We start from the raw sequence: 25,080 nt of genomic DNA on the forward strand, positions 1-25,080 counted from the left end.
GCAGCCCCCTGACCCCGGGTTTCAAAGGACTGAAACCCACCAGAGCATGCTCTCTGGCCCCAGGAGACGCAGGCTAAACATTAGCTTCAAAGCACAACTAGAAACCCCCAGCGTTTGGAAGTTAAACAACACATCTCAGTAACCCACAGGGCGGTCAAGACATCTCAAGGAAAATAAGAAGGTATTTTAAACTCAATGGTAATAAAAGTATGACCTATCAAAATCAGTGGATGCAACTAAAGCCGTAATTAGAAAAGTATAGCCATAAATACGTGTGTGTGTGTGTGTGGGGGGGCAGTGCAACTCACTTTCACAGCCCAGGAAGGCAGCCTGTCCTGGACCTCAGGTGAGGGACCCCGGACCTCCTCTGTTCCCGCACCCCCACCCCCACCTGGAACAGGGAGAGTGTGATTTTGTGATTCCGGTGACATCTTCAAATCCGTTTCCAAATGCTGGGGAAAGCGGAGGCAGTCCTGACGTCCGCTCTTTGCGGTGATATTTACCTGCAAATGCGACAGAGGCAGATGCCAGTCTAAGCGCACACAACCAGCAACTTCACCCGCTTCTCCACGGCCTCAGCGGCGCCCCCGGCGCACCCACACCGGGGTGCTAAGCCGCCTGCCGGTCCCACCTGGAGACCCAACACCGTCCTTAATTAAGTTCTTTTCCGACGGACGCCAGGTGCGTCCTTCCGCGGGACCGTGTTAATCCCAGCCTCCGGGGCGGAGATCCAGCCCCCTTTCCGGACACGCCTGCCCTCGCGCTCAGCTCCTACCTGGAAACGCCCCTCCCGCGTCCCCCGGCCCCCCTTCCCAGGGCCGGGGGAGTTGCTTGTTACGCTGCCCTGCCGGGAAATTCACCTCCAGCGCCCACTCTATAAACCCCTATAAAAGGACCAGGAGAGCGACTGGGACCAGGCGGGGAGGAGGAGAAAGGAAGGGAGAGAAGCGACCCCTCCGGAGAGCATCCTCGCTCGGGCGCAGCCTCCCCGCGACAGGTAAGGGCGCGGCGGCGCGGAGCCTCACTCTTCCCCCGGGACTCAGACCCCGGCAACTCGGGATGCTCTCGCCCGCGGTCCCGGTCCCGAGTTCTTCGAAAAGTTTCTGTACTGGGTGCGGCGCGGGAAGCCTCGGGCAGCGAGCAGCCTCGGAGCGGCGAGGACCGGCCTCCGGGCTGTGGGCGAACCGTGCGCCGCTGAGCCGTGCCTCGGCGGAGCTGGCGGCCGCCGCGTCTCTCCCCCACCCCCTCCCGGGGAGTGGGGCTGCCAGGACCCCCGAGACTCCTACCGCCTTCTGGGGAGATCTCGGGAGAGCCAGTGTTAGGGCACCTCTTCCTCCTGAGTTTCTGGGTAGATGTCACTTCAAAGATACCATATATTCCGGCGCAAATTAACGTTGCAAAAAAGGGCTGGAGAGCAAAGGCTAAAAGTCGCCAAAACTCCCTGTATCTCAGTCTTTTTTGGATGCGGACCCCTGAACGCTCGTCTTTCTGCCCATCTTAGCGCACCCGACGGGGCTCGGTCTCCTCTGCAAGACCCGGCAGCTGGGTTTAAAGAGGTGGCCCCGGAGCTGTCCGAGGTGCTGAACAACCCTGTCTGCGAGCGCAATGGGACCGCAGAGTGGAGGACCTCTGTCCCCCAGACCCTAGACTGCAGGGCCGAAGCGGCCGTTTGAGCTGGGCCAAGGCTCAGGCAAGGGCGACTTCCAGCGAAGGAGGGAGAGTCTACAGGGCACCTGGATCCCCCATGTTCTTGGTGTCTAAACGGGGAGGCAGTGATGCTCACAGACTGGCTGGAAAGAGCCAAGGAAGGTAAAAGTGTGTATTTATCAATGGTTGAGATATGTGCAGATTAAGGCTTATTTAGTGACAATAATCCATTGACACTTCTGTTTTAGGACTTGTCGCATATGTATCTTGGTGCAAGGACAAAACTCTGCACCTCTAACGTTTACAGAAAGGCATGGCCAACGTGCAGCTTTACAGGAACACGGCGTCTTGTTTAGCTCACAGAGAACTCGCCTGCACATGTGAGCTTCTAACAGGTGTAACTCTATTATAAAGCTAATGTTAAGATGAACAAAACACAGACTTCTATTTATTTTTTCCCAAGGCTTTCAAAAATCTCTCCCTACTTACAGAAAGCACAATACTTGACACCTCCCCATTACTATATTGATTTTTAAAAAATGGCATAAGGCAATATTGATTCACTGTAGAAAAATTAAGACTACATACAAGCAAAAAGAAAAAAATCTAGCGTTTTAGCAGCGGAATGGAGCTTGGAGAGGGTGGGAAGTGACCATGTGTGCAACGCCGCGGGTGGGGCAGAAGGTAAGAAAATGCTCTCAGAAGCCTGCAATCATGAGGCAGGTTTTTAGAAAATGGAAATCGCTCTAGAATGGCCAGTTTTGAGGAGAATTACAATAAAGTTGAGGGACCTGTCAGACCTATCTGATTTTACTTCTTTCTCTACGCATATGATATTTTACACTCGACACAGTGATTATATGATTATCATTTTTCTGCTTTTCTTGTAAATCTGAGCATTTACAAGTGTGTTGTGTGGTCTCAGAGCTTTAGTGTAAATTGTCTTGTCCGCCAAGTTTAGACTTCATACTTGAACTAGAGCATCAGAAGGCTGTAACAGGAGCAGCCTGTCCCTGCTCACCAGTGGACATCAAGGTTGACCAATGCTCTCCCAGTTGCCTGGGATGCTGACGGGCCAGCTCGCTGACTGCCAGCGCCATCTAATGGCTGCTCTGAGAACGTTCAGGCAGTACCTGGCCACCCTGAGCTGGCTCTGCTTTTGGGAAAATAAGTAGGGGTGGGGCAGGGAGAAGGCAGTGGCTTTCTGAAGTAGACAATGAGAGCCAGGGAGAACTTTCACTTCCAAAGCCTTCCCTGTAAAAAGATCTGGCCCAGGCCTCCACAAATGAGAGTTTCCTTTCAGGCAAACGTTTTAAAATGCACATGTCCATTAGGGGAGACAAACAATTAGTCATCCTTGCCTTAATGTAAATTACGTTTCTCATCTAATTAGGTTTCTTCCTAACAGCTGGGTGAGAAGATCTTCTGAAATACAAAATGATTGTGGGGTTGGTGGTGAGCTGATGACAGAACTTAGGGCCACTTCAAGGGGCCAACCTGGGTGAGGAGGGACTTGGCAGCTTGAGACCTACAGGGTCGGGGAAAGCATTGGGCACAAGGGGCCAAAGGCAGCATCAGGCAGCATCCTATACCCTGACCTCTTGACCTCAGCATCTGCAGAGAGATACTTGGAAGTATCTTTTGTAGGTTCTCACAATGGCAGGCCATTCCCTTCGCTCTGTGTGTCCGTCTCGTTCCCTTCTACACCTACAGCATGTTCAACTCCAGCTATTTCAGATGACATCTGAGGGAATCGGAGGTCAAGAGGTCTGACTTGTAATGTGTTCAGAAGATGACTCACTTTTAAAAGAATGGGGGTTGCTTTAAAAATCTCTCCAAAGGTTGCAGGGAGCTGGGAAACAGTGATGACGTGTGTGATTTGTGTACAGGGCAACAAACTGGGTTGGCTGAGGTTTTGGCTAAATTGGCCAGCGGTTTTATTTGCCTTTATGCAAACCTACTATTCACAGAAAATAGAGTTCCTGGGGAATGGTAGGATGTTGGTGGGCGAGAGGGGGAAGAGACCGCCTTGAGCAGGAGTTTCTGAGCCCTTGTCTTTCCCAAGTTACTCCTTGGATCTGGAGTGTTAGAACAGTAGCTGCATGAAGGTGGTGGCATAGGAAGGCTCTGTGCTATAAACAGAACGTAGCCTTACCTTGTCATGCAAACCCAAGTTATTGTCTCCCCGGGCTTCACATAAGAGGCTAAGTATATGAGATTATTTTAAAAGGAATAAGCTGGGAGCTAAAAGATTGAAAATGTAGGCTCAGTTGAGGAGCAATTGTTATTACTATTATTAGTATTATTCTAGTGGCGATATCTCTAAATAGCTTAAATGGAGTGAGCTTCCATACAAGAAGACAGGAAGTAAAAATAATCCTCCAAGGAGGGGAGGGAGCACTTCCGGGAAATGGATCTGGTCCACAATTTCTGCTTGCTTATCTTTGCTTCCTGTCTTCTTGTATGGAGACCTCACTCCATGTAAGCTATTTAGAGATACTGCCATTAAAATAATACTCAAATAAGAGGCTAAACCAAATGACCCCTAAAATAGCTTCCAGTGCTAACCTTCTTTGGGGTCTGATTTTTCAAATAAGAGATAAAGGGGAAATTGCACATGTTTTTCCGAGGTCCTATTCCCCTCATCTCTAACACAACTCATACCACCTCCCCGCACGCACACCAACCTTCTCCTTGAACTGCTCCTGTCCTTAAAAAGCCTTGAGGTTCACAAGTGATTGTGTTAATGTTGGCTCCAGGTCCTTCCTGGTGAGCGGCCAACATTGTTCTGCTCCTTGCAGGGTCCCGCGGATCTTGTTTGCCGCTGCAGAGCCTCCGCCTGCCGGGAAAATGCCTAGATCATGCTGCAGCCGCTCGGGGGCCCTACTGCTTGCCCTGCTGCTTCAGGCCTTCATGGAAGTGCGTGGCTGGTGTCTGGAGAGCAGCCAGTGTCAGGACCTCACCTCGGAAAGTAACCTGCTGGTACGTGGTCCACAGCTGTCATCTTGGTTTGGGCATCAGATGGTGGAACTGGGGCCGGGGCGGGGGCTGGGACAGCACAAAAGAAAGCGCGATGGGCAAGGGGAACTTCATTCCCAGAGGTAACTGGGTACCTCAGCCCCGGCCAGGGGCAGACCCCAGGGCGACGTCAGCACTGGACCAAGAAGGGGAGGAAGCGCTTCAGGGAGATGGGTCTGGTCCACCATTTCTGTTCAGTTACCTCCGCTTCTTGTATGGGGACCTCACTCGATGTAAGCTATTTAGAGGTACTGCCATTAAAATAATATGAATACTAATAATAGTGATTACAATAATCGCTCCTCGATTGAGCCTGTATTTTCAATCTTTTAGCTCCCAAGTTATTCCTTTTAAAATAACCTCCTCATATACTTTGCCATTCCATTCCATTCCATTCCATTCCATTCCATTTTTCTTCCCTTTCTATCTACTACCAGTTACAAAGCCAGCTAGGCAGTTCCTCAAATCATCTCTAGAGGGAGGAAAACCCAGGTGCCATTTTCCTCTAACGGGTGCCAGTGTCTCATACTTCTTCTGGGAGACACAGGCTTTCCAGAAGCATGAAAAGGTCCTTTGTGCCAGGTTGGAATTCCCTCCAGGTCAACACTGTGTGTGTGTGTGTGTGTGTGTGTGTGTGTGTGCGCGCGCGCACGCGCGCGCCTGTGCACACTTGCGTGTTTTGGGAAGCACAAGTGAGAAATGATAGCAAGTCAAAGACTAAAAGACACACTGCTGGTGTCAGTGACTGAGTTCCGTCCTGCTGCAGCACCTGCCGGGTGAAGGCGGAATGCATATCACTACATTCAGGGTGTTTTGCCAATGGAAACACTAAGTTAAGATAAGAGAGAGACTTTCTCAAAAGCACAAACGAAGCTGCATGTGGCACATAAAATAGAAAAAAGAGCCCAGGGAAGTCTGAGAGTTCCAGTTCAGAGGGACCCAAGAGACTCGGGGTTGGAGATACCCACTGCACAGCCTCTCCCATTGACAGCTCATGAGGGAAGGGGCACTGGTCATGGTCAGACCCATGGGTTCTAGTCCCAGTTCTGTCACCAGTGAGCTGTGGAACCTTGCCAAGGACTTTCCACCTCTCTGAGCCTCCTGTTTCATGTGTCCAGAGGAGTATGCGGTCATTTTTACTTTCCCATTAATATTCTGCTGTGTTATTCTAAACCATGGAGCATAAAATTCCCAACTCAACAGAGTGGGTGGGAGCCCTCTGTTTCCTCCTTTGCAGTTCTGAGTAACTGAAAGCTCAAGGCCGCACGCTATAGGCCATTGCCCTAAGTAAACGTGTACCACAGTCCACTTGTCTAGTTTCAAAGAGCAGAGACAGGGGCTCCATGGCCCCTGCAACAGAAATGATCCCGGCTTCCCCCCTCCGCCCCCACCAGTCAGAATGAGGTGGCAGGGAAATGAAGCACCCCTTCCAAAGCTCGCCGATTGGAGAAAGCACAGGGTCAGCCCAGGAGACTTGAAGGAACCAGAGAAAGTGCCAGATGGGCGAGGGTAGGAGGAGATGGCTGGGGGAGGTAGGGCATGAGGTAGGTGTGCAGATCACTGGGGTAAGGTTGTGGCATTGCTGAAAACACAGGCCCTGGAAGTCAGATTTCTACTTTTGACACCTGGGGAGATTCTCCTTCTCATTTCAGCCCAATGCCCCATCCAGATTCATACTGAGCCATATTTATTTATTCAATGTTTATTAAGTGCCAACAACTACCACCTGCCTGCCATTGATTGATTAATGCCTATATATGAGGCATATAACAGTAAGACCCTGCTCATGGGGTGTGCGTTGTAGTTACGGGGCAGAAATACTAAGGTGTCCGGGGGACAAAAGAGACGATGCCCAGCTGTGTCTTAGATGCCCGTGGATGCCCAGAGGACGGGATGGGCAGGTGCCCTGGGCAGGGAGACCATCCCGCAGGGCGGCGGCCACGTGGGGAGGGCGCGGGCGCAGCACTGGAAGCCGAGGGCGCAGGCGCAGTGCAGGGCGGGCCATCGGGCGCTCAGTGACTCACGCGCTCGCTCTCCCGCAGGCCTGCATTCGGGCCTGCAGGTCCGACCTCTCGGCGGAGACGCCCGTGTTTCCCGGGAACGGCGAGGAACAGCTGCTGGCCGAGAACCCCCGGAAGTACGTCATGGGCCACTTCCGCTGGGACCGCTTCGGCCGCAGCGGCAACGACAGCAGCGGGGCCGGCGCGGGCCCCGAACGCACGGAGGAGGCGGCGGCCGCGGGCGACGGCGGCCTCGGGCCCCGCGGCGATGGCGCCGGGCCGGGCCCGCGCGAGGGCAAGCGCTCCTACTCCATGGAGCACTTCCGCTGGGGCAAGCCGGTGGGCAAGAAGCGGCGCCCGGTGAAGGTGTACCCCAACGGCGCCGAGGACGAGTCGGCCGAGGCCTTCCCCGTCGAGTTCAAGCGGGAGCGGCCCGAGCCGGCGCTCCGCCCCGAGGGCGCGGCCCAGGGCGAGGCGGCCTCCGCCGACCTGGAGTACAGCCTGGGGGCGGCGGCCGAGGCCCCGCCGGCGCTGAAGAAGGACGAGGGGCCCTACAAGATGGAGCACTTCCGCTGGGGCAGCCCGCCCAAGGACAAGCGCTACGGCGGCTTCATGACCTCGGAGAAGAGCCAGACGCCCCTGGTGACGCTGTTCAAAAACGCCATCATCAAGAACGCCCACCGGAAGGGCCAGTGAGGGCGCCGGGGGCCGGGCCTCTCCCCGGAAGGTGGCCCCCCGAGCCCCCTCTCGGGCCTCCCAGCCTGGCCGGGCTCCCGGCTACCGGCTCCCGGCTCCGGCGGTGGGCGCGGCACCCGGCCTGTTAGAGATGCCTGTAGTTAGGAAATAAAGCCTTGCAAGTTGCACGTCTGCCTCTGCCTGTGAATGGTGACCCAGTGAATGAAATAACACATCCAGCCCTGGCGGGTGCCCACTGAAGGGCCCAGGGTTCGATTCCCGTCGGGGGCACATGCCCGGGTTTGCGGGCTCCGTCCCCGTAGGGGACGCGCAGGAGGCAGCTGATCAGTGATTCTCTCTCATCATTGATGTTTCTCTCTCTCTCTTCCTCTCTGAAATCAATAAAAATGTTTAAGATTATATATATAATCACATATCCATCAAGTAAAGAGGAGCACACAGTGGAGGAGAGGCGGGATGGTTTCCATGTAACCCAGCGGCAGTGTACTCACAGGCAGAGCTGCGATGGAAATGTACTTTCCTGTCCCCTCAGTAAATGCGTCCACAAGGGACCAGGTAGTTGGACGGCTCAGGGTGGCTACATTTGCCACCCTTCGTTGGGTGGGAAAACTGCTCAGCTAGAAGGTGCACCCAAAGGCAGGATTCCGACAGAAGTGCCCTACAGGAGTAACGCTGGCACCTGTCCAAGGGCCAGGCGGACACTGAACCTCAAGGCCAGGGGAAGGGCGCTCTGGGCTGTCAGGTGGGAGGGAGGCTGTGGTAATGTCCCCTGGATCCAGCTACCTGTGCGACCGTAGGCAAGTCTCCGAACGCCAAGATTGAGTTCCTCTTCCCCTCCCTCCCTAGTGTGAGGGCTATTGTGCAGATTAAGAAATGAATGTGATTATCTTTTTATCACTGAGAAGCTAAGTGTGAGTGCTGATGGCTGGTATCAGTTAAAATGTGCACACGGAGATACAAACATTCTCACACACATGGTCTCACCCACCCCGGCACGCACCCACGGAGACACATCTGTATAAATACAAGGCAATATACACGGATACTTATTCCAGGCCCACGGGCTCAAGCCTTGGGATCTCTCTTTTCCCCAGCTATGTCCACATTCTCTCCCCATGATGTTGCCCAACCCAAACCCTTCTCACCACTCTGTGCTCCGGCCTACACTACTGTAACAGCTTCCAACCAACTTCTTGTCTCCTGTTGCTCTCCTCCCAACCCATCAGATACAAATTCTTCATAGCAATGTATACAAAACCCTCATTCATTGGCTCAAGAGCTAAAAAGAAAGTTGTCCCACCCCAATTTTCCATCAATTCCAAACTACAGGGCATGGCATGCTGGGCCCTTGTCAATGAAATTCACACTCCTTACTGAACCCTACTTCCCATGTTCCCACCTACTGATCTCTCTCTCCTCCCATCCTCCTTCAGCCTCTACTTGAAATTCCCCATCTTCTCCCACCACTTTGAGTGTTACCCCGTTTTCAACATGAACCCAGGCTCAAGTCCACTTCCACTAGGAAAGCTGTGATCTCTTCCAGCCACACCTGCTTATTTTCAGTGTTTCTGCATTCAGCCCTCTTCAGTGGAGGGCATGCAGTCTGGCTTGGATGGCAATTTTCTTGCTGTAGGTATGTCTTGTGCTCTCCTCAGGGAAACCCAACCTCCACTAGCGCAGAGGTCATGGGCTGGGTTTCTTTTCTATGTCCCCATGCTGTCTGCACAATGCTGGGGCCAAACACATTTCCAATTCCCAAGAGACTCACAGATACTGACACACACACACACACACACACACACACACACACACGTATGCATACATGTCAACTGCATTAGACATACCAATGGGTGGTATAGATCAAAGTGGCTGGGAAACATTTGTGTATGGCACTTACACATATTATGTTGATGATCTAGGCGTTCACAATGAAAGCAAACCGGAATGCCCTGATGTAAGAGGAATCAGAAAGCCAGATTGCCAAGATAAAGTCTCGCCCACTGTAATGAAGAAATGGCTCACACCTTCCCATCAGGGGATGCTCCCATGCTGGGAATCCTCATGTTTACATCTTGGTAGCATCCTTCTCCCCTCCGCTCTTTCCTTTTCAAGCAAGGGAAGTAATGGCAGGTGGTGGTGGCTAAATGTTAGTGGTTAATGTTGGTATTTTCAGATCCTGTTTGCATTTCAAAAAACCATTTACTTTAAAGAAATCAAAGAGACGACCATGTGGTGACAACATTAACATTTATTTGAAAAGGGCATCATAAGGCTCATTGGGAAATCACAACTAAGAGTCCTAAAGAAGGATCTTGCTAAGAGTCCTTCTTCCTACACTCCCCGCCCCCCCCCCCCTCTTTTCCCTTCCTTAAAACTAATTTGACTCAATGAGTTTAAAATACAGAAAACTGCCACTGGCACTAATTCTGCACTTCCATATAAATACATCAGCTATTATATACATATATCGTCTACTAGGAACTACATTACACACACATGCACACAGACAGGCACACACACTTTCAGCTGGGTCATGAAGTTCTAAATGGACACAGACATGTTATAATGTGTGGGCTGCAGCATTTGTGGAGTTACAGCTCTGTACCCCACAGGCCAGAATCAACAGTCATGGAGGAAGAGCTCAAAAGGGGAAGATGATGAGGCCCTAAGGTCTCCAGGAGGGGAGTGCTGGTCAACCTGGCTGGTGCTAAAAGAGAGCCTGGAAATCTGCCTTCTGACCCCAACAGCCCCCAGGGGCCCAGTCACTGCCCCTGTGTCTTTTCCCCACTTCCCCAGCTGGCCAGGCCCATATTGACCATCCTCTCCAGTCTTCAGATGTGGTTAGCTTTCTAAGTGAATAGGACGAAGAAGCCACACACTGCCCCAGACGTGAGGATGGTGTTTTGTTTCAGCACAACCTGCTGCCAGGCCTATGGGTGAGCGAAGTGGGCGTGGCCTGCCCAAATGAGCTGATCTCCTTGTCTACCTTCAATCTTTTTTAAAAAATTATATATATATATATATATATATATATATATATATATATATATATATATATATTGACTTCAGAGAGGAAGGGAGAGGGAGTTAGAAACATCAATGATGAGAGAGAATCATTGATCGGCTGCCTCCTGCAAGCCTGCTACTGGGGATAGAGCCTGCAACCTGGACATGTGTCCTTGACCAGAATCAAACCTGGGACCCTTCAGTCCACAGTCCCATGCTCTATCTACTGAGCCGAACCGGCTAGGGCTACCTTCAATCTTAATATTCAGGTAACAGCTCAGGTCTTGTCCTTCCCCACAGGCGCTCAGCCAGTGTAATGCCATGTCATGGTTATGAAGATGAATTGAGGAAACAGCCTCACTTCTCAATGACACGCCCTGTGCCCAGGTCGGAAGGACTGGGGACAATGAAATAGCAACTGGAAGGTATCATGATCCAGAGGCCCCCAGGGAAGCCCAGCGGTCTGGCCTTTGAGCCACTTAAAGGTACCCCAAGGCTGTTCTAGTTCTTAAGCCAGTTGAAACATGTTCTCTGGGACCCAGAACATCGAGGGCAAAGGGCAGCGCATATGTGACGTCACGCTTCTTCAAGCACTTTAGTCGGTCCCCGCCCCACCTTTTCTCTGCTCGTCTGTTTATACTTGTGTCTGAGATGGAGGGCTGCAGAGAGGAGTATCTGGGGACGTTCCTAATGCTGCTTCTTCCCTCCTTGGGTTCCTTCTCGGGAGAGGAGGCATTTAGGAGTCAAGAAACCACTTATTTCTTCTTTCTGGGGGAGGAAGATGAAGACAGGCACTGGGGACCCCACTGCAAGGAAGACAGGAGGAGCCTCCAGGATCACATGGGTGCTTCCTGCTGACCTGCTGCTTATGCCTGGACATGACTCAACTAAACGAACAGAACTTTCAAATGTCAAATATGTTCCCGCCCATTCAGTTATGTCTGCAGGGTGCTAACCAAACCGACCCCTTGCCCAGGAGGCAAGAGTCCTCAGTGGCTTTGGGGAGCAGCTGGCTCAAAATCACAATAGACAAGGGTGGCAGAAAGGGTTGGTCACCAGACACAGTGCTGCCAGACGCTATGGGGCTCGGAAGGCAGGAAGCAGTGATGGCTGCTAGGCCCAGGGCCTGGGCGCCCACCAAACTGCTTGGCATCCATTCCCAGGGTTTGTGGAGGGGCACATGGGTAGGGGTGAAGGAGGACTGCTTAATTTATCGTTGCATGGTCTGTCTGAGTCAACACTCACCTTAAACTTTCTGATTCCGAGGCATACCAGTACTTGGCCAGAACCCAGGTTCTACCTCCTGGCAGCAGGCAGCCTAATATCCTACTGGGTGTAAGTTGAAATTGAATCTGGGAAGATAGCACTCAAAAACATGGCAGTTCTCTAAAAGAATCACGCCTTTGCTATGCAGCTGTGATGGAAAGAAAAGGCTGCTTCGGACAGAGAAGAGGAAGGAGCAGCTGAGTGTGTGAAGAATGGGAACCTTGCACCTTCTTCTGCACCCTGTTCCCGGGGAGGGCTGGAGAGGGACAGGGCGACGTCTGAGGGGACCTGCAGGTCTCTGGTCCTAGTGCTAGCTCTAGAAAGAGGCTCCAGGGCCCTGCCTCCCACATCCCAGAACCAGGGACCAAGGGCAGTGCTCAGGGTGCAGTTGCTCTGGGGGTGGACCCTAAAGTCAAGGAGGCACAAGAAAGAAAGAGAGTTCCTCATCAAAGCCGAGCAGGGGATACAGATGGGAAGACAGGTTTGTGGCTCCAGATTTAGATTTCCCGCCCGGCCGATGCGGCTCAGCGGTGGAGCATCAACCCAGGAGGTCACGCGTTTGATTCCCAGTCAGGGCACATGCTGGGTGGCAGGCTCAACCCTCTAGTGGGGTGTATGCAGGAGGCAGCTGACCAATGATTCTCCCTCATCACTGATGTTTCTATCTCTCCCTCCCTCTTCCTTCTTCTCTGAAATCAATAAAAATATATACTGAAAACAAAGATTTGGATTTCCTGTGAAGTTTCTCCCCAAAGTTATTTGCCTTCAGGTTTGGTTCAAGTTACTTGAAACGTGGTTTCTTAATCAGGAGATATTAGAGTGAGGAGGAATCTCAGTTCATGCTTGTAAAGTTGGGTTGAGCATTTGCCAGAAGCCACGTGGCCAGAAGTGGCTGGCTGGGGCCCTGTAATCATGCAGGCCACCTGGAAGCTGCAGGCCCAAGGGGGAAACGACAAGAACAGGGTCAGAAAGCCCCCTCCCAGAGAGAGCTGCACACGGAATGGGCAGTGCATTTGTTACGTTTCTCCCGATTTGAGGAAATACACCCGTCTGGGCTGGTCATCAGGCTCTCACTGCACAGGGTCATGCAGAGGTGTGACCCCAGGGTGTCTGCCTCCGCCCCCGCCCCCCACTGCCTAAAATTGTACCCTGAAAGGGATCCCTTTGGGTAGAGGAATCTATTTACGCTCTCTCTCTAAAAGAAAAAAAAAATTCTCAGGGAAGAATCATTGGGCCATTCACACCTTACTGTGAGTTACATCAGCTCAGAACAGTTATGGGACGTTCCACTGGAAGAGAAGAACTATCTGGGGCCCTAGGGCGCTGGCACGGGGAGACCCAGGCGGAGGCCCAGGGGAGGGCCTGCCAGAGGCTTGGGTGGGGGTGCGGGATGAGAAAGGGGAAGGGAATGCACAGCAAACAGACTCCTCCTCTGCACAGACAGGCTGACAGGACTCAGGGGAAATGCAGAACCCAAAGGGGTCTCCACCGCTCTCCCCAAGCCTCAAGCTTGGCCAGGTGGAACTGAGGTCCAGACTTTGTCCAAAGAGTGAAAAAAGTCGTTCCAGTATCAGGTGCCGGATCCTTCTTTCCTCCAACGAAACATCCACAACGTTCGTTGACTTCTGACATCTTTGAGTCCCAAAGTGCTCCCCCCACTGACCATCCCTTCCCAGTGTCGGCCCCCCCACCTCCACCCCGCCCCCCAGCCCAGCCAGGCCAGGCCAGGAACCTCTTCCCCAGGAGGTGCTGTGGGCAGGCCTGGCCCTGCAGTTGCTCCTCTCTCAAGTCACCTAGAACCAGATTATCTGGTCCTGCCCTCCCTCAACCCAGAAGCTGTAGAAACACACGGGGCTCCACAGGAAGAAAGGTGTTAAGAGAGAGAGCTCAACTTGGAGAAACATCCAGAAGGGAGAGAACCATGGGAGGGCCAAGCAAGCTCCCTCTGAACCAAGGAGGTGAGAATAGGGACGTGCCCACTTCTGCCTGCTGCGCCTGGGCGGGGCTGAGGGAGGGGGGGGCGGGAAGGCAGGCCCAGCCTGGGGAGAGCTGCCCCTCCACCAGCAGCCACCTGCCTTCATGTCATCCTTTGCTGCCCCCCTCCCATGTGTCTCTACCCAGCTCCTGTTAGAAGGGCTCAGCGTCCATTAATAATAGAAAGAATCACTAAGAGAAGCTGGCAGGTGAGAGGGGGAGTGGAAGAGACACAGGAGACCCGAGGGCCTCGGGACGGAGCGGGGGTGCTCTGAGGAGAACGGTCCCCCAGTGTCCAGCTCTCCCCTGGCTTTCTCTAGATTGCTGTCCACAGCGTCCTTGGACCAACCGGTGTCTCCATCCAGTCCCCGCCTCAGGGGACGGCAGCTGTGCCCCCTCCCACCCCCACCATAGAAGCCTTTCACCTGCTGCACCACCACACCACGGGGAGCTGCGGGAGCTGAGACCCCCGATTCTTGGCCCCTCGCTGACACAAAGGAGACTAAAGGGAACAGCTGAGAGGCTTATTGGTCCTAGCGGGGCAGGTAGCCAATCCCTCAGGGGAGACACAGGGGAAGCGGGAGGGTCTGGGGCTCTGCCTTGTTTAGGCGGGAGGGCGACCTTTTCTGAGATCCCTGTTAGACTTGCACGCAGTAGGGGTGGGGTGTGAGGGTGAGCCCCTCCCTCAGGCCCACCCCTCCAAGCAGCTCCACCTCTTGGAATTCAGTATACACACAGGTCTGGAAACTTCATCTCGTAGACGGGGATGGAGTGGTTCTGAGGCTGGCCGTAGGCTGCGGTGATGGTTCCTGATGGGCTGGGCGGGGGCCTGGGCAGGGGCACATGGAGGAGGAAGGGATGAGGAGCGGGTCCCACCCCATGCAGCCAAATAGAGCAGCTGATTTGTGTTTCTCTTTGAACAGGGACCAGAGCCTTTGTCACTCTGTGGGTTCCCAGGTTTCAAGTTGTTCTAGAATCTACAGCTCCATGGCAGGCTCTACAGTGACAATGTTGCTTCAGAAAGTCAAGTCTCAGCCTGGGAAACAAGGACCCTGACTCTTTTCCAGGGTTCACTGAGCCATCTCTTGTCCTCTCTAGTCTCAACTTCCTTTTTGGGGAGAGTTGGTGGCTGACTCCAGCCCTGGAGACAGAGCCTGGGGAGAGGAGGACTGAAGACAGTGAGAGGAAGCCTGGGGAGGAGGGCGCCCGCTGGGCCACGGAGGCAGGGGTCTCCGGGCCAGGACTGCCACTTACCGGATGGTGATCTCAAAGATCTGATTGAGTTTGCTCTGCAGCAGTGATGCCTAGACACAAACAGAGGGGGAGTCAGCTGGGGTTCCCGCACCGCTGCGGGTGGTCATGAGCCCACCTGTCCAGAGCGCGCACTGGAGGTCTGGACAGTGCAGCCTCAGGAAGGGAATGGTGGGAGCTCGATCCCAGCACTTGTCTGTGGACCCTGGCTGTGGGTTCAGGTCAGGCAGAGCCGTCCGGCCATGGCCTGCTGGGGCAGCACAGAGACCAGGAGCACCAGGAGGACTTCAGCAGGCGGTTCTTGAAGGACCCTTAGCTCCTCCAAGTGGGACGGTAGCACCTTCTGGGCATGAGTCAGGAGGCTGAGAGCTGGTGCCAGCTCTGAACTCCAAAGAAGCAGTTGTGCAAAACTGGTGGTTTAGGGAAGATGCGCCCTCTGGTCCCTTCTGGCTCCGATTGCGTGAGGGAGCTGTGCACGTGTTCTGTACCTGGGCCTCAACTCCGAGCTCATGAAATGAGCAGCATCTACCTCTTGAGATGGGACAAGAGGTCAGGATAATATAGGCCCCCCCAATCGACATTATACTTACATGTATTTATATGTTCTTATATATAGCTATCATAATTGGAAATATATATGTATATTAGGAATATATATTGTATTATAAAAAGACGTGTTTTTATTGAGAGGAAAAAGTACAATTAAGTAAGAGTTATTTGTAACTTTTGGATGTTTACAAGTATATTTCTTTGTGACTAAGAGGAACATGTGACTAGCAAATCCTGGCATAGAAAATCAATCTCAAGAAATGTTTGTGCCCCTCCCTTAAGTATAGACACGAGCCCCTCTTTCCCCTTGTCCAGGGCCCCCTCTCTCAGATCTTTCCCAGGCCCGCTGTTCACCCCCTGCCTGCAGGTCCTGCTGCAAACACTGGCCATCTTTCCTTCCCCATGGGCTCCTTCCCCATCACTCCGGAATGTGACTGGCACCAACCACGCAAAGTAGTCATGGGAACGAAATAAACAGATGTAAGGTGTCTGGCGCACCTCACAGGTAAAGCGCTAGGCACACACTTGCCATGATAATAATTATTATAGTCTGTCTGTCTGATGCAGGATCTCCTGAGGTCAGGACTTCTTTCTTACATGAAAAGTGTGAGGCCTGGAGGCCTGGGTGGCCAGTAGCCAAGTCTTTGGTTCATGGGGAAACGACGTAGGGCCAGGGTGCTGCTGGCATCTCAACCCTAATCTCTGGGTGACTAAAGTGCCAAGATATAGCAACCCCGTCCGGCCCCGGACCCTCTGCCCCCGAGGGCTCGCCCTGTGTGCCTCACTCACCCGGGCCCCGCAGTGAGCTGCGATCTCCTCGAAGGGCGCCTTCTGGAACTTCTCCACCACCTGCCGCCGCCGTTCGCGCTCCTGCTCCTCCACCGCCACACTGTCCACTGCAGCACAGAGTGCGGTCAGCCCGCAGGGCCTGCCCACTGACATGGAGCTGAGTGGACTCCTCCCGGAGCTCTGTCTGTGACCGCAGCTCCGGCTCCCCCTGCTGATGGGCCAGGTGTGGTGGCCTGGAGGGTGTGGTGCCATCACGTGGCCCCAGCAGGTCTAGAGCTTTCCTGAGGGCCCAGCGACCTTCCTTGTGTAAGGGTTTGAGAACCAGTTGAGCAGACCCTGAAGCTGGGCTTTTAAAGCCCATGTAACTGCGCTGCCACTAGGACTCTTACTGGAAGTTCCTGGAATAGGAAGTACTCTAGGGGGATTTGAAAAGCGACATCAACAATGGAAAGGCCAGACAGACCACAAAAGCCAGCCCAGAACCCCTATGGCAGAGCGGTATGAAGCTGTGTACATATCCCTCTTGGTATCCAAAATGAGTTAGAGAAAAAAGGGGAGGGGTCTCAAATATGTCCATCATTCGCTGTTTAAGAAGGCCGAGTGTGTACGTTCAGGAGTACCATCAATGACAACAAAAATAAAAAAGGTCTGGCATGTGAAGACAAAATTTGTCATCAGTATTCAGAAAAATTCTCTCATTTGAAGTACTTCAGACAGAAGACATAATACTACATTTTAAAATCTATTGCCGCCCGCTGGTGTCGCTCAGTGGCTGAGTGTGGACCCATGAACTAGGAAGTCACAGTTCGATTCCCGGTCAGGGCACATGCCCGGGTTGCAGGCTCGATCCCCAGTAGGGGGCATGCAAGAGGCAGCCAATCAATTATTCTCTCTCATAACTGATGTTTCTCTTTCTCTCTCTCTCTCTTCCTCTCCTTTCCTCTCTGAAATCAATAAAAATATTTTAGAAATCTGTTGCCATTATTAAATAAATATTAATATGGTTTGTTCTTAATATATTTCATTGGTCAACTTGTTCTTCTGTATCACATTCTAACAAAAAACAGTCAAAGTCTTTATACACAACTGCTTTTTACCTGACTGGCTGTAACCCTCAGTGGATTACCTTAAAGGCAGCAGTCAGTAGAAAAAGGGTTGTCTGACCTAAGAGACACAGGGCAACACTGATCCCTCACGAGAGCAGGACTTCCCACTGCAGCTTTGGGAGTTGGGATGAGTTCAGAGGAAGCCACAATGTCTGCCCTCAAGTCTGTGCTGAATCATCCTCGGGAAGACAGCAGATGGGGCTGCACACACCCACTCGCTTGCAACCAAGACCCAGCTCTGCCCTCCCCTCCAACCAACTCCCTGGGGGCCTCCCACTTACCGATGGCCTTCTTTAGCGTCTCATAGGTGATCTCCTCTGCTGGTACTCGCTGAGGGAGAGGGGACAAGTGTGACAAAGGTGGAGCGGGGGAGGAATCAGAGGACGCAGCCTTGGCTTCCTTAGTTACCTGGCAGCCCCTTCACTTCTCCAAGAATGTCCCAATGGGCAGAAACTCCCCCAGGACACCCACCTTCTCACCAGGGTCTCCGGAAGCTCTCCAAGAGTCATGACATGGGGGTGGGGAGGCTAATCCCTCATTAAAGCCTCAACTAATAGAACCCACTATCCCCTCCCCCTGGGCTGTCCCATTAAGCCCAGTGGGAGGAAAACACTGTGTAATTAAAAAAATAAAATCTTCAGATACCTAACAGAAAATATTGGAAGCAAGAAGAGATTATATTTGCAGATGGCCATATAATCTCAAATGTCAATTTCAAGAACTGAATAACATTCTTGAGGACTTAAGGGATGTGGGTGCGGGAGGAGCATCCAACTCGTGCTGCGGTTCTAACATTTTTGAGATCCCCAGTCTTGTAGAGCTGGAAGGGCCTGGTTCAACCTCATGTCACTTCTCCAATTAGCCTCCTTCCTTCCATGGGAAGGTTCCAGATAAGCTCTGAAAAGCCCAGGACTGGAGGTCTCCCCCAGTAAGTGAAGGTTGAGGGCATGGCGACAGGGAGGCTTGATCTCGAGCCCAATGGGTTCTCCTCGCTCCTTGGGGAAAGACTAGGTCTCCGTGGCCACCCCAGCCCTAGTGGGTAGAAACTGTCCCTGCTCCAAACTCCACACGTCTTCTTGTCCAAGTCCTCACTTCTTTCTCCCTCCTCCAAGTCCCCTCCCCATTTCTTTCCCACTTGAGAAGTACATTTGGAGTTGCCACTGCGATTCCTTATTCTCCTTTCTCGTGGGTGCACCTGCTTTATTTTCTGAGGGAGAAGAAGTAATGGCAGGGGAGCTAGCACATACTCAGTTGTACAGAGACGAGATAGTCACAGCCCTCAAGAACAGATGGGAGAGAGATGTGTGAGCTGCAGCCTTCTCTTTAAAAGAGCACCTTTATGGGTGTGCCTCGCCCTCATCTCTCCTATTAACCTCCCGATTTCCAATATGGAGCATGCTTGTCCCCACCGTGAATGGAGAATGGCAACCAACAAGTCTTTCAAGAGCGATTTTTGTGACATTCTCATGGGAGTACAGTAGGGAGGAAGGTGGATACAGATCACTTCTTCCAGATGGAAATGTCTGTGGTCTACGGGATGACAGTAGGAAAACTGGACTTCCCTGAGAAATTTACTTTCTGTGCAACCTTACCTGTGTTGTGCAGTTAGGGGGGCCTGGAACATGGGGTGTTTGACTGCCTACAAGGCAGGAGCAGGTGCCCTCCCCCGGGGATGCTGGGCTTCACCAGGGCAGTGTCTGGGGGAGACACTCACCTCCTCCCTCTCAGGGCTGTTCCTAGATTCCACCTCCACCTGCAGGGAAATGGTTTCTCCAATGCTCTTCCTCTTGGACAAGCGATCCTCATCTGGGAAAGGAGAAGCCAGAAGCGAGATTCCTAGCTGTCAGGGAGCGAGCCAGGATCTTGCCCCTGGCACCATCTCCCATGCCCTCTGCCTTTGCCTGGTCCAGTGGTCGGCAAACTCATTAGTCAACAGAGCCAAATATCAACAGTACTTCTTCAAAATGGACTCGCCCAGGCCGAAAACCGACTTTTGCGCATGGGCCACGAAGTTTCAATCGCACTGTACGTGCGCCCGCACGTGGTATTTTGTGGAAGAGCCACACTCAAGGGGCCAAAAGGCCGCATGTGGCTTGCGAGCCACAGTTTGCTGACCAAGGGCCTGGTCCACGTCCTCTGAGGGCTCAGGGCACGTGAAGTCTACAGCTGGATTTTTAAAAATATATATTTCATTGATTTTTTACAGGGAGGAAGGGAGAGAGATAGAGAGTTAGAAACATTGATGAGAGAGAAACATCGATCAGCTGCATCCTGCACATCCCCTACTGGGGATGTGCCCGCAACCAAGATACATGCTTTATCCACTGAGCCAAACCAGTTAGGGCTACAGCTGGATTTTATGGCTGGGCCTTCTCTGCCCATTTTAGGATGGTGGGTTCTGCTCTTTAGGGCTAAGATTTTGAAATCCTTGATGAGCACAAAGAAGCTGCTTATGGCCAGAAAGCCTATCTCAACTTGTGCAAGCGTCATCTTGCTCAGAGCACTAATGACTGTCATTTGTGTAGCATTTACTACACGCATTTGCCTTCATTATTTTATGTACTTTTCTCAGAGGTGCCGGAAGACATCTTGGGAGTCAGTGACAGAGAACTGGGTCTCTGTAGCCCATGTGTGGCACAGCGGGGCCTCTCCCATCCACAAGCCAGGCTATCTTGTGGGCCAGTTACTTCTAAGGACCCTGCACTGAGGAGGAGAGGTGGGGAAATCCAGAGGATCTCACCATAGATCTCCACTGTGCCTTTCAGCTCTTGTGTGACATCCAAGGGGCCATGGAAGGTGGCTGAGGCCCCTTCCACTCAGGCCCTGACCTGGCCATGACAAGCCAGAGGCAGGCCTGGGAGTCCTTGAGCAGGTCTCATACCTGTCAGCTGAGGGATGTAGGGCAGGGAGAGCCTGTCTGAATTGTAGCCACTGCCCCCCAGGACTTCACTGATCTTGCTCTGGCGGAAGAGGAACTCAATCACCACTCCATCAAGATCCTGAGACAGCCTGGACGACAAGGGAGTGAAGAGGCAAGCGAGAGCCGTGGGTAACGAGGATGATTTCCTAATAACTTATTATAAAGGCAACATTCATTATACCAAATGACGGAGATGCAAATGGGGGAAAAATCACCCATTGTCCCATTTCCAGAGATAACCTTCAGTGAGCAGAATCCTTCAGTCACATACATTTATACACACACAACCACCGCCCCTTTCCTGTTCTAAGATCTATTTCATGTACCTCTTCTATAGTGAATATATCACATTAATATCACATTAACTATTCTTTGAAACCATTGTAAACGGGCTAGCAGTCGACTGCTGTGTGGATGGCCATAATTGATAAAGCCATCCCCTGGTGGTGGACATTTCCCCCAGAATATCTTTCCCTCGCGTTCCTGTGATGCTGAAGTGACATCAGTCTGGCAATGCCCCTTGGGTTGATGGCAGTGTCCTGTCTGGAACAACTGCTCCAGGATTGCTCCCCATGGGCTTGGTCACAGCGCCCAGAGGGAGCGTCACATAACCTATATGGTACAACACATCCAGATGGCTCAAGGTGTGGCTACAGTCACGATGCCTGTTGAACTTGACCCAGGACCTATGGGCCACGGGCAGGTTCCACTTTCAGCCCTAGAGGCCTTAGAAGCCTAAGCCCCTGCCTCCGACCGCCCACCTTCTTACTCGGCTGCCTCTGATTTCCCGGGCCATGTGCCAGGCGCGCCCCTCACCTGGGCTTCTCCACAAACACGTCCTCAGGGAGCATGTACGGGGCCTCTTTCTTCCTGGTCTCTATCACCTGGAGTTTGGGAGGAATCGCAAGGTAAGAGCTGGGTGCAGCAGAGAGAGGGAGCTCCGAACAAGCGGATGAAAGAGCTCCCGCCCACTCAGTGTTTCCTCCCTCCTGCAAATCGGCGGCAGAGCGCCCTCCCCCTGGCTTCTGAGGGGGAAACTCAGACCACAGTGACCCTCAGAGCAGCCGGACGGTCTGCTCAAGCATATGGGCCACTGACACATATGCACTAAGTGTCCTCCGAGTGCAGGGGACTTAGCTCCCAAGAGGCTGTTCTTTCTTGCTTCTGTGACCTGTTCCTGGTTTCTCTTTGAACCTGGAAAATGGAGCATAGGTCACGCCGTTCCCAAGCCCTGGTGCGTTGCAAACACACCCGGATGGACAGTGACATGCTGAGTTTCCCTCGGTATCCTTCGCAAATTTTTGACAAGGAAGGTGAAAGCTATTAAGATGGCGAGAAGTGGGAGGATAGCTGGCAGGCAAGTGTACGGGGGAGGCGAGAAAGCAACGATGCTACTATTTTTAATGAAGAGGATGACTAAGCACAGGGCTTGTGCAATTAAGGAAAAGTTCTGGGGAAACCCCAAGTGAGGGCTTCCTGCGTTCGCACAGTCCTAAGGACATCTCAGGGTCACGAGGACACCAACCTCATGGATGTGCTGGCAGAAGGCCGGCACTGTCGTGAGCTGGCTGATGAGGTTCAGGTAGGCCGCGCCCAGCGCGTAGAGGGCACAGCGGTTGTATACAGGCAAGTTCTCTTCATTGACCTGGGCCAAGTCCTGTGGCAACACAGAGGGGCGTTTGCAGTTTTTAATTGACCAACTATACTGGTGTCCCACCTTCTGCCTAACCCCCCCACAACCGTAGGGAGATGGCCCACTGCTCTAGATTAAGCTTCATCAGCATTTGCCTCATCATTTCCTGGAAGTCAGAAGCCATCCTTATTAAAGCTGAAGTGAATGGTCCCTAGAACAATCCATGAGAGGCGATGACCTCAACCCCCACTTTGCAGTTCCAGCTTTAGTGACTTTGACTATCCAAACCCTCATCATGAAACCCACCGCTGGGATGCTGTTTCCTTCGCTACAGACCTTGCATGGTGCTTGGAGGACAGGATTGGCTTGCTACCTTGGGTTCACATGTTAGGTTGAGAAAGTTGTGGGAGTTATTAGGGTAAGCATGTCAAACTCAAAAGCTAACACGGGCCAAATAAATGAGGCATGTGGCCCGCAGGCCGAGAGTTTGACATGCTTTTACTAGGGGGTTGGGATAAAAGGAATCTCAAATTCCAGAATGAAGACCATCAGGCAATCATAGCATCTAGGTTGGCCGTGCAGGATTTAGCACCATCAAGCAGGTGGCCTAAGACTGGCCACCACTGAATTTCCAGGCTTGCCACAATCCAGGATGCAATGCCCGCCTAGCTTCAGGCCCCTGGAGACCCTTATCTTTGAGATCGGAAGGCCATACCCCAGTGCCTAGAGCAGCCGTGGGCAAACTACGGCCCGCGGGCCGGATCCGGCCCGTTTGAAATGAATAAAACTAAAAAAAAAAAGACCATACCCTTTTATGTAATGATGTTTACTTTGAATTTATATTAGTTCACACAAACACTCCATCCATGCTTTTGTTCCGGCCCTCCGGTCCAGTTTAAGAACCCATTGTGGCCCTCGAGTCAAAAAGTTTGTCCACCCCTGGCCTAGAGTGTACTTCCGCCCAGGCAGACCTTGGAAGTCTAAAGCCTTACGTAGTGTCACACTGCCTGCCCAAGAGTCACAAGGGAGGCCTGTTGAATCTACTGGCCCCCAGGCTCAGGACAGAACTGGAAACACGTTATTTTTAATAAATGCTTGAGGCGATTCAGAAGCAAATTTGGGAACCAGATGATTTGCTTTGGAATCACTCCAGGCTTATAAGTGCCCTCTTGGCAATTCTTGAAGTCCCATTCAGACTCTTCAAGAGGCTTGAACTACTGAGGTCTAACGACCCTGTTCCCTGGGTCTCCTTTAGCCTGAGACTGGGCCGAAGCCATGGGGTACGCATTCTTCATGGTTCACCTACAGGGCTACGGCTGGTGGTCTTCACGGAGGAATGGCCAACCAAGGGCACAGTATTCCCAGCTCCAAAACAATTGTTAAGCAGTTGCTACCCAGCACTCCAATTAGTGTTCGGTCACAACAGGACCTCCCCCCCCCACCCCCGATCCCAACCCCCATGTCCCACCTGAATAGCCAGCACCAGGCGGATGAGGTCTACCACCACCTCCTCGTTGGCCAGCTCGATGCTGATGAGCGCCAGCAAGCCGTAGAGGGCCTCGTAGTGCTTCTGTGTGTTCGTTTCCTCCTTACAGCACAGGTAGATGTGTCTGTAGAGCTGCTGGGAGTGCTGGAGATGGGGATAGGGGTGTGGGCAAGGCCACCGTGGCAGGGTGGGGACAGGAGGAGCAAGAATAGAAAAACTAATCTGAAGAAAGTGGGAAAACTGTGTATACCCCACTTCCACCCCCAGGGAGAGGATGCCCAGTGGGCGTGAACACGTGCAGGAGCGCATATGTAGAGAAGGCTGGGTCCAGTCAAACCAGCAGCAAAAGCCGCTGCCCAAATTGTTGCAGGAGCAGAACACAGTCACTGGCCCTGGTCCTCATTCTGGCCTTGGTGATGAGTATGACCCTGGGGGCTTGACCCCAGAGGGCTGGCTACTCATCCTGCCTACACAAAGAGGGAGGAGGCCGGCTCCGGGGGCAGTGGTCAGCAGTGACTGGCGGGCTGGAAGGTCAGGGTCCCAGGGCCTGGCCTGCTGGGGAGTCACTGTATCTTGAAGTAACATTTGCTAACCTTCTTCATGAAGACGGTGTCCTGTCGGGAGCACTTGTCCACTTTCAGCTTCAGGACAGAGATGTCACTGAGGGTACTGGAAGGGGACATGAGGGGCCACCTTAGCCCATGTGTGAGGCCAGTCAGAGCTCATGTGGTGTCACTGGGCTTCATCCCGATGTCACTGGTTGTACCAAGGCCTCCCAGTGCTCCTCCAGCCCTGGTTCCTAACCCACTCTCCACTTTCTCCCAAGCTCTCTAGTTCCTGTCCCCTTTTCTTAAATATTGATCTAGATTATTCTTTTCCTCCCCATCTGAAAACTCCCTTTAGTAGGTGCTATTTATCTCCCAAATCTCCAACCCACTCCCTATCTCCCCCAAGTCAGGTGCTCTTTCAGTCGCTCTTCCCCTCATGGGGCCCCAGGGTCAATGTCTGTGATCAGTTCTCTGGTGGGTCTCACTGAGTCTCTGAGCTGTCTTCCCATCTGCATGTGTGGCCCTATCGGAGTCTCCTCCCATCACATATCAACAGGGGAGGAGGCCCCAAGTTCACCTGATGGAAGAGAACTTGTGGCGGTTGCCATGACGATCAATGAAACTGATGAGAATCTCTAGAACGAAGAGACGGATCTCTGGGTCATCCATGAGGGCGGTGGACAGAAGGCGGTCCAGGAAGTTGCTGGGCAGGGCTGACATCATATTGCTGCACTGGAAACCTAGGGACACCTGCAAGGGAGCCCAGGATGGCCATGCTTAGGAACGCTGGCCCTCTCAGGTGCAGTGAGGAGATGGAGGAGCAGCCAGCAGAGGTCGGGTCTGAAGCATTCACCCTCTCTGGGCACCTCCCAGTCCAGATCCCCCAGTCCAGACCCACCCTGGACCCTGGATGCCTGAGGCCACTTTTTTGAACACACCAACATCCGAGACAACCTCCTCAGCTCAGCTCAGTAGACATGTGGTTGGATGGGGACCGTGTGCAGGAACTTTAAATGGTTAAAAGCAAGCAAGGAATGAGCACTGAGGGGAGCAGGAGACAGGGAGCCTCTGAACTTATGTTCTAGGCCATCGGCACAACTGATGAAGACTCACCATGAATACAAGGCTTACTAGGCGGGTGGACAGACAGCAGAAGAACCTACAGCTGGGCTGCGGAATCAGAACCTACGC

General features: G+C 52.7%; 2 protein-coding genes across 3 annotated transcripts in view; one reads left to right on the forward strand and one right to left on the reverse strand.

Annotated features, from left to right (window-relative positions):
- The first annotated feature begins 1,059 nt into the window (after positions 1–1,059).
- On the forward strand, positions 1,060–7,402 carry POMC (proopiomelanocortin). The gene is made up of 4 exons (XM_059660773.1): positions 1,060–1,112; positions 1,502–1,618; positions 4,449–4,629; positions 6,708–7,402. Exons 1-4 carry the CDS (start codon positions 1,060–1,062, stop codon positions 7,359–7,361), a joined length of 1,005 nt encoding a protein of 334 aa, XP_059516756.1. The 3' UTR covers positions 7,362–7,402.
- Positions 7,403–9,589: 2,187 nt separating this feature from the next.
- The window catches only part of EFR3B (EFR3 homolog B), a 69,713-nt gene continuing 54,222 nt past the window's right edge, over positions 9,590–25,080 (reverse strand). For both annotated transcript variants that reach the window (XM_059660392.1, XM_059660391.1), the window contains exons 13-23: positions 24,467–24,639; positions 23,935–24,010; positions 23,324–23,485; positions 21,748–21,879; positions 21,039–21,106; positions 20,184–20,311; positions 19,017–19,108; positions 17,584–17,632; positions 16,197–16,303; positions 14,862–14,911; positions 9,590–14,436 (exon numbers count right to left, since the gene is read on the reverse strand). In XM_059660392.1, coding sequence (XP_059516375.1) covers positions 14,331–14,436; positions 14,862–14,911; positions 16,197–16,303; positions 17,584–17,632; positions 19,017–19,108; positions 20,184–20,311; positions 21,039–21,106; positions 21,748–21,879; positions 23,324–23,485; positions 23,935–24,010; positions 24,467–24,639 — 1,143 coding nt within the window. In that variant the 3' untranslated portion in view covers positions 9,590–14,330. The remainder of the gene's footprint in view (positions 14,437–14,861; positions 14,912–16,196; positions 16,304–17,583; positions 17,633–19,016; positions 19,109–20,183; positions 20,312–21,038; positions 21,107–21,747; positions 21,880–23,323; positions 23,486–23,934; positions 24,011–24,466; positions 24,640–25,080) is intronic.

This window comes from Myotis daubentonii, chromosome 12 (genome assembly GCF_963259705.1).
Source record: "Myotis daubentonii chromosome 12, mMyoDau2.1, whole genome shotgun sequence".
Classification (NCBI taxonomy): domain Eukaryota; kingdom Metazoa; phylum Chordata; class Mammalia; order Chiroptera; family Vespertilionidae; genus Myotis; species Myotis daubentonii.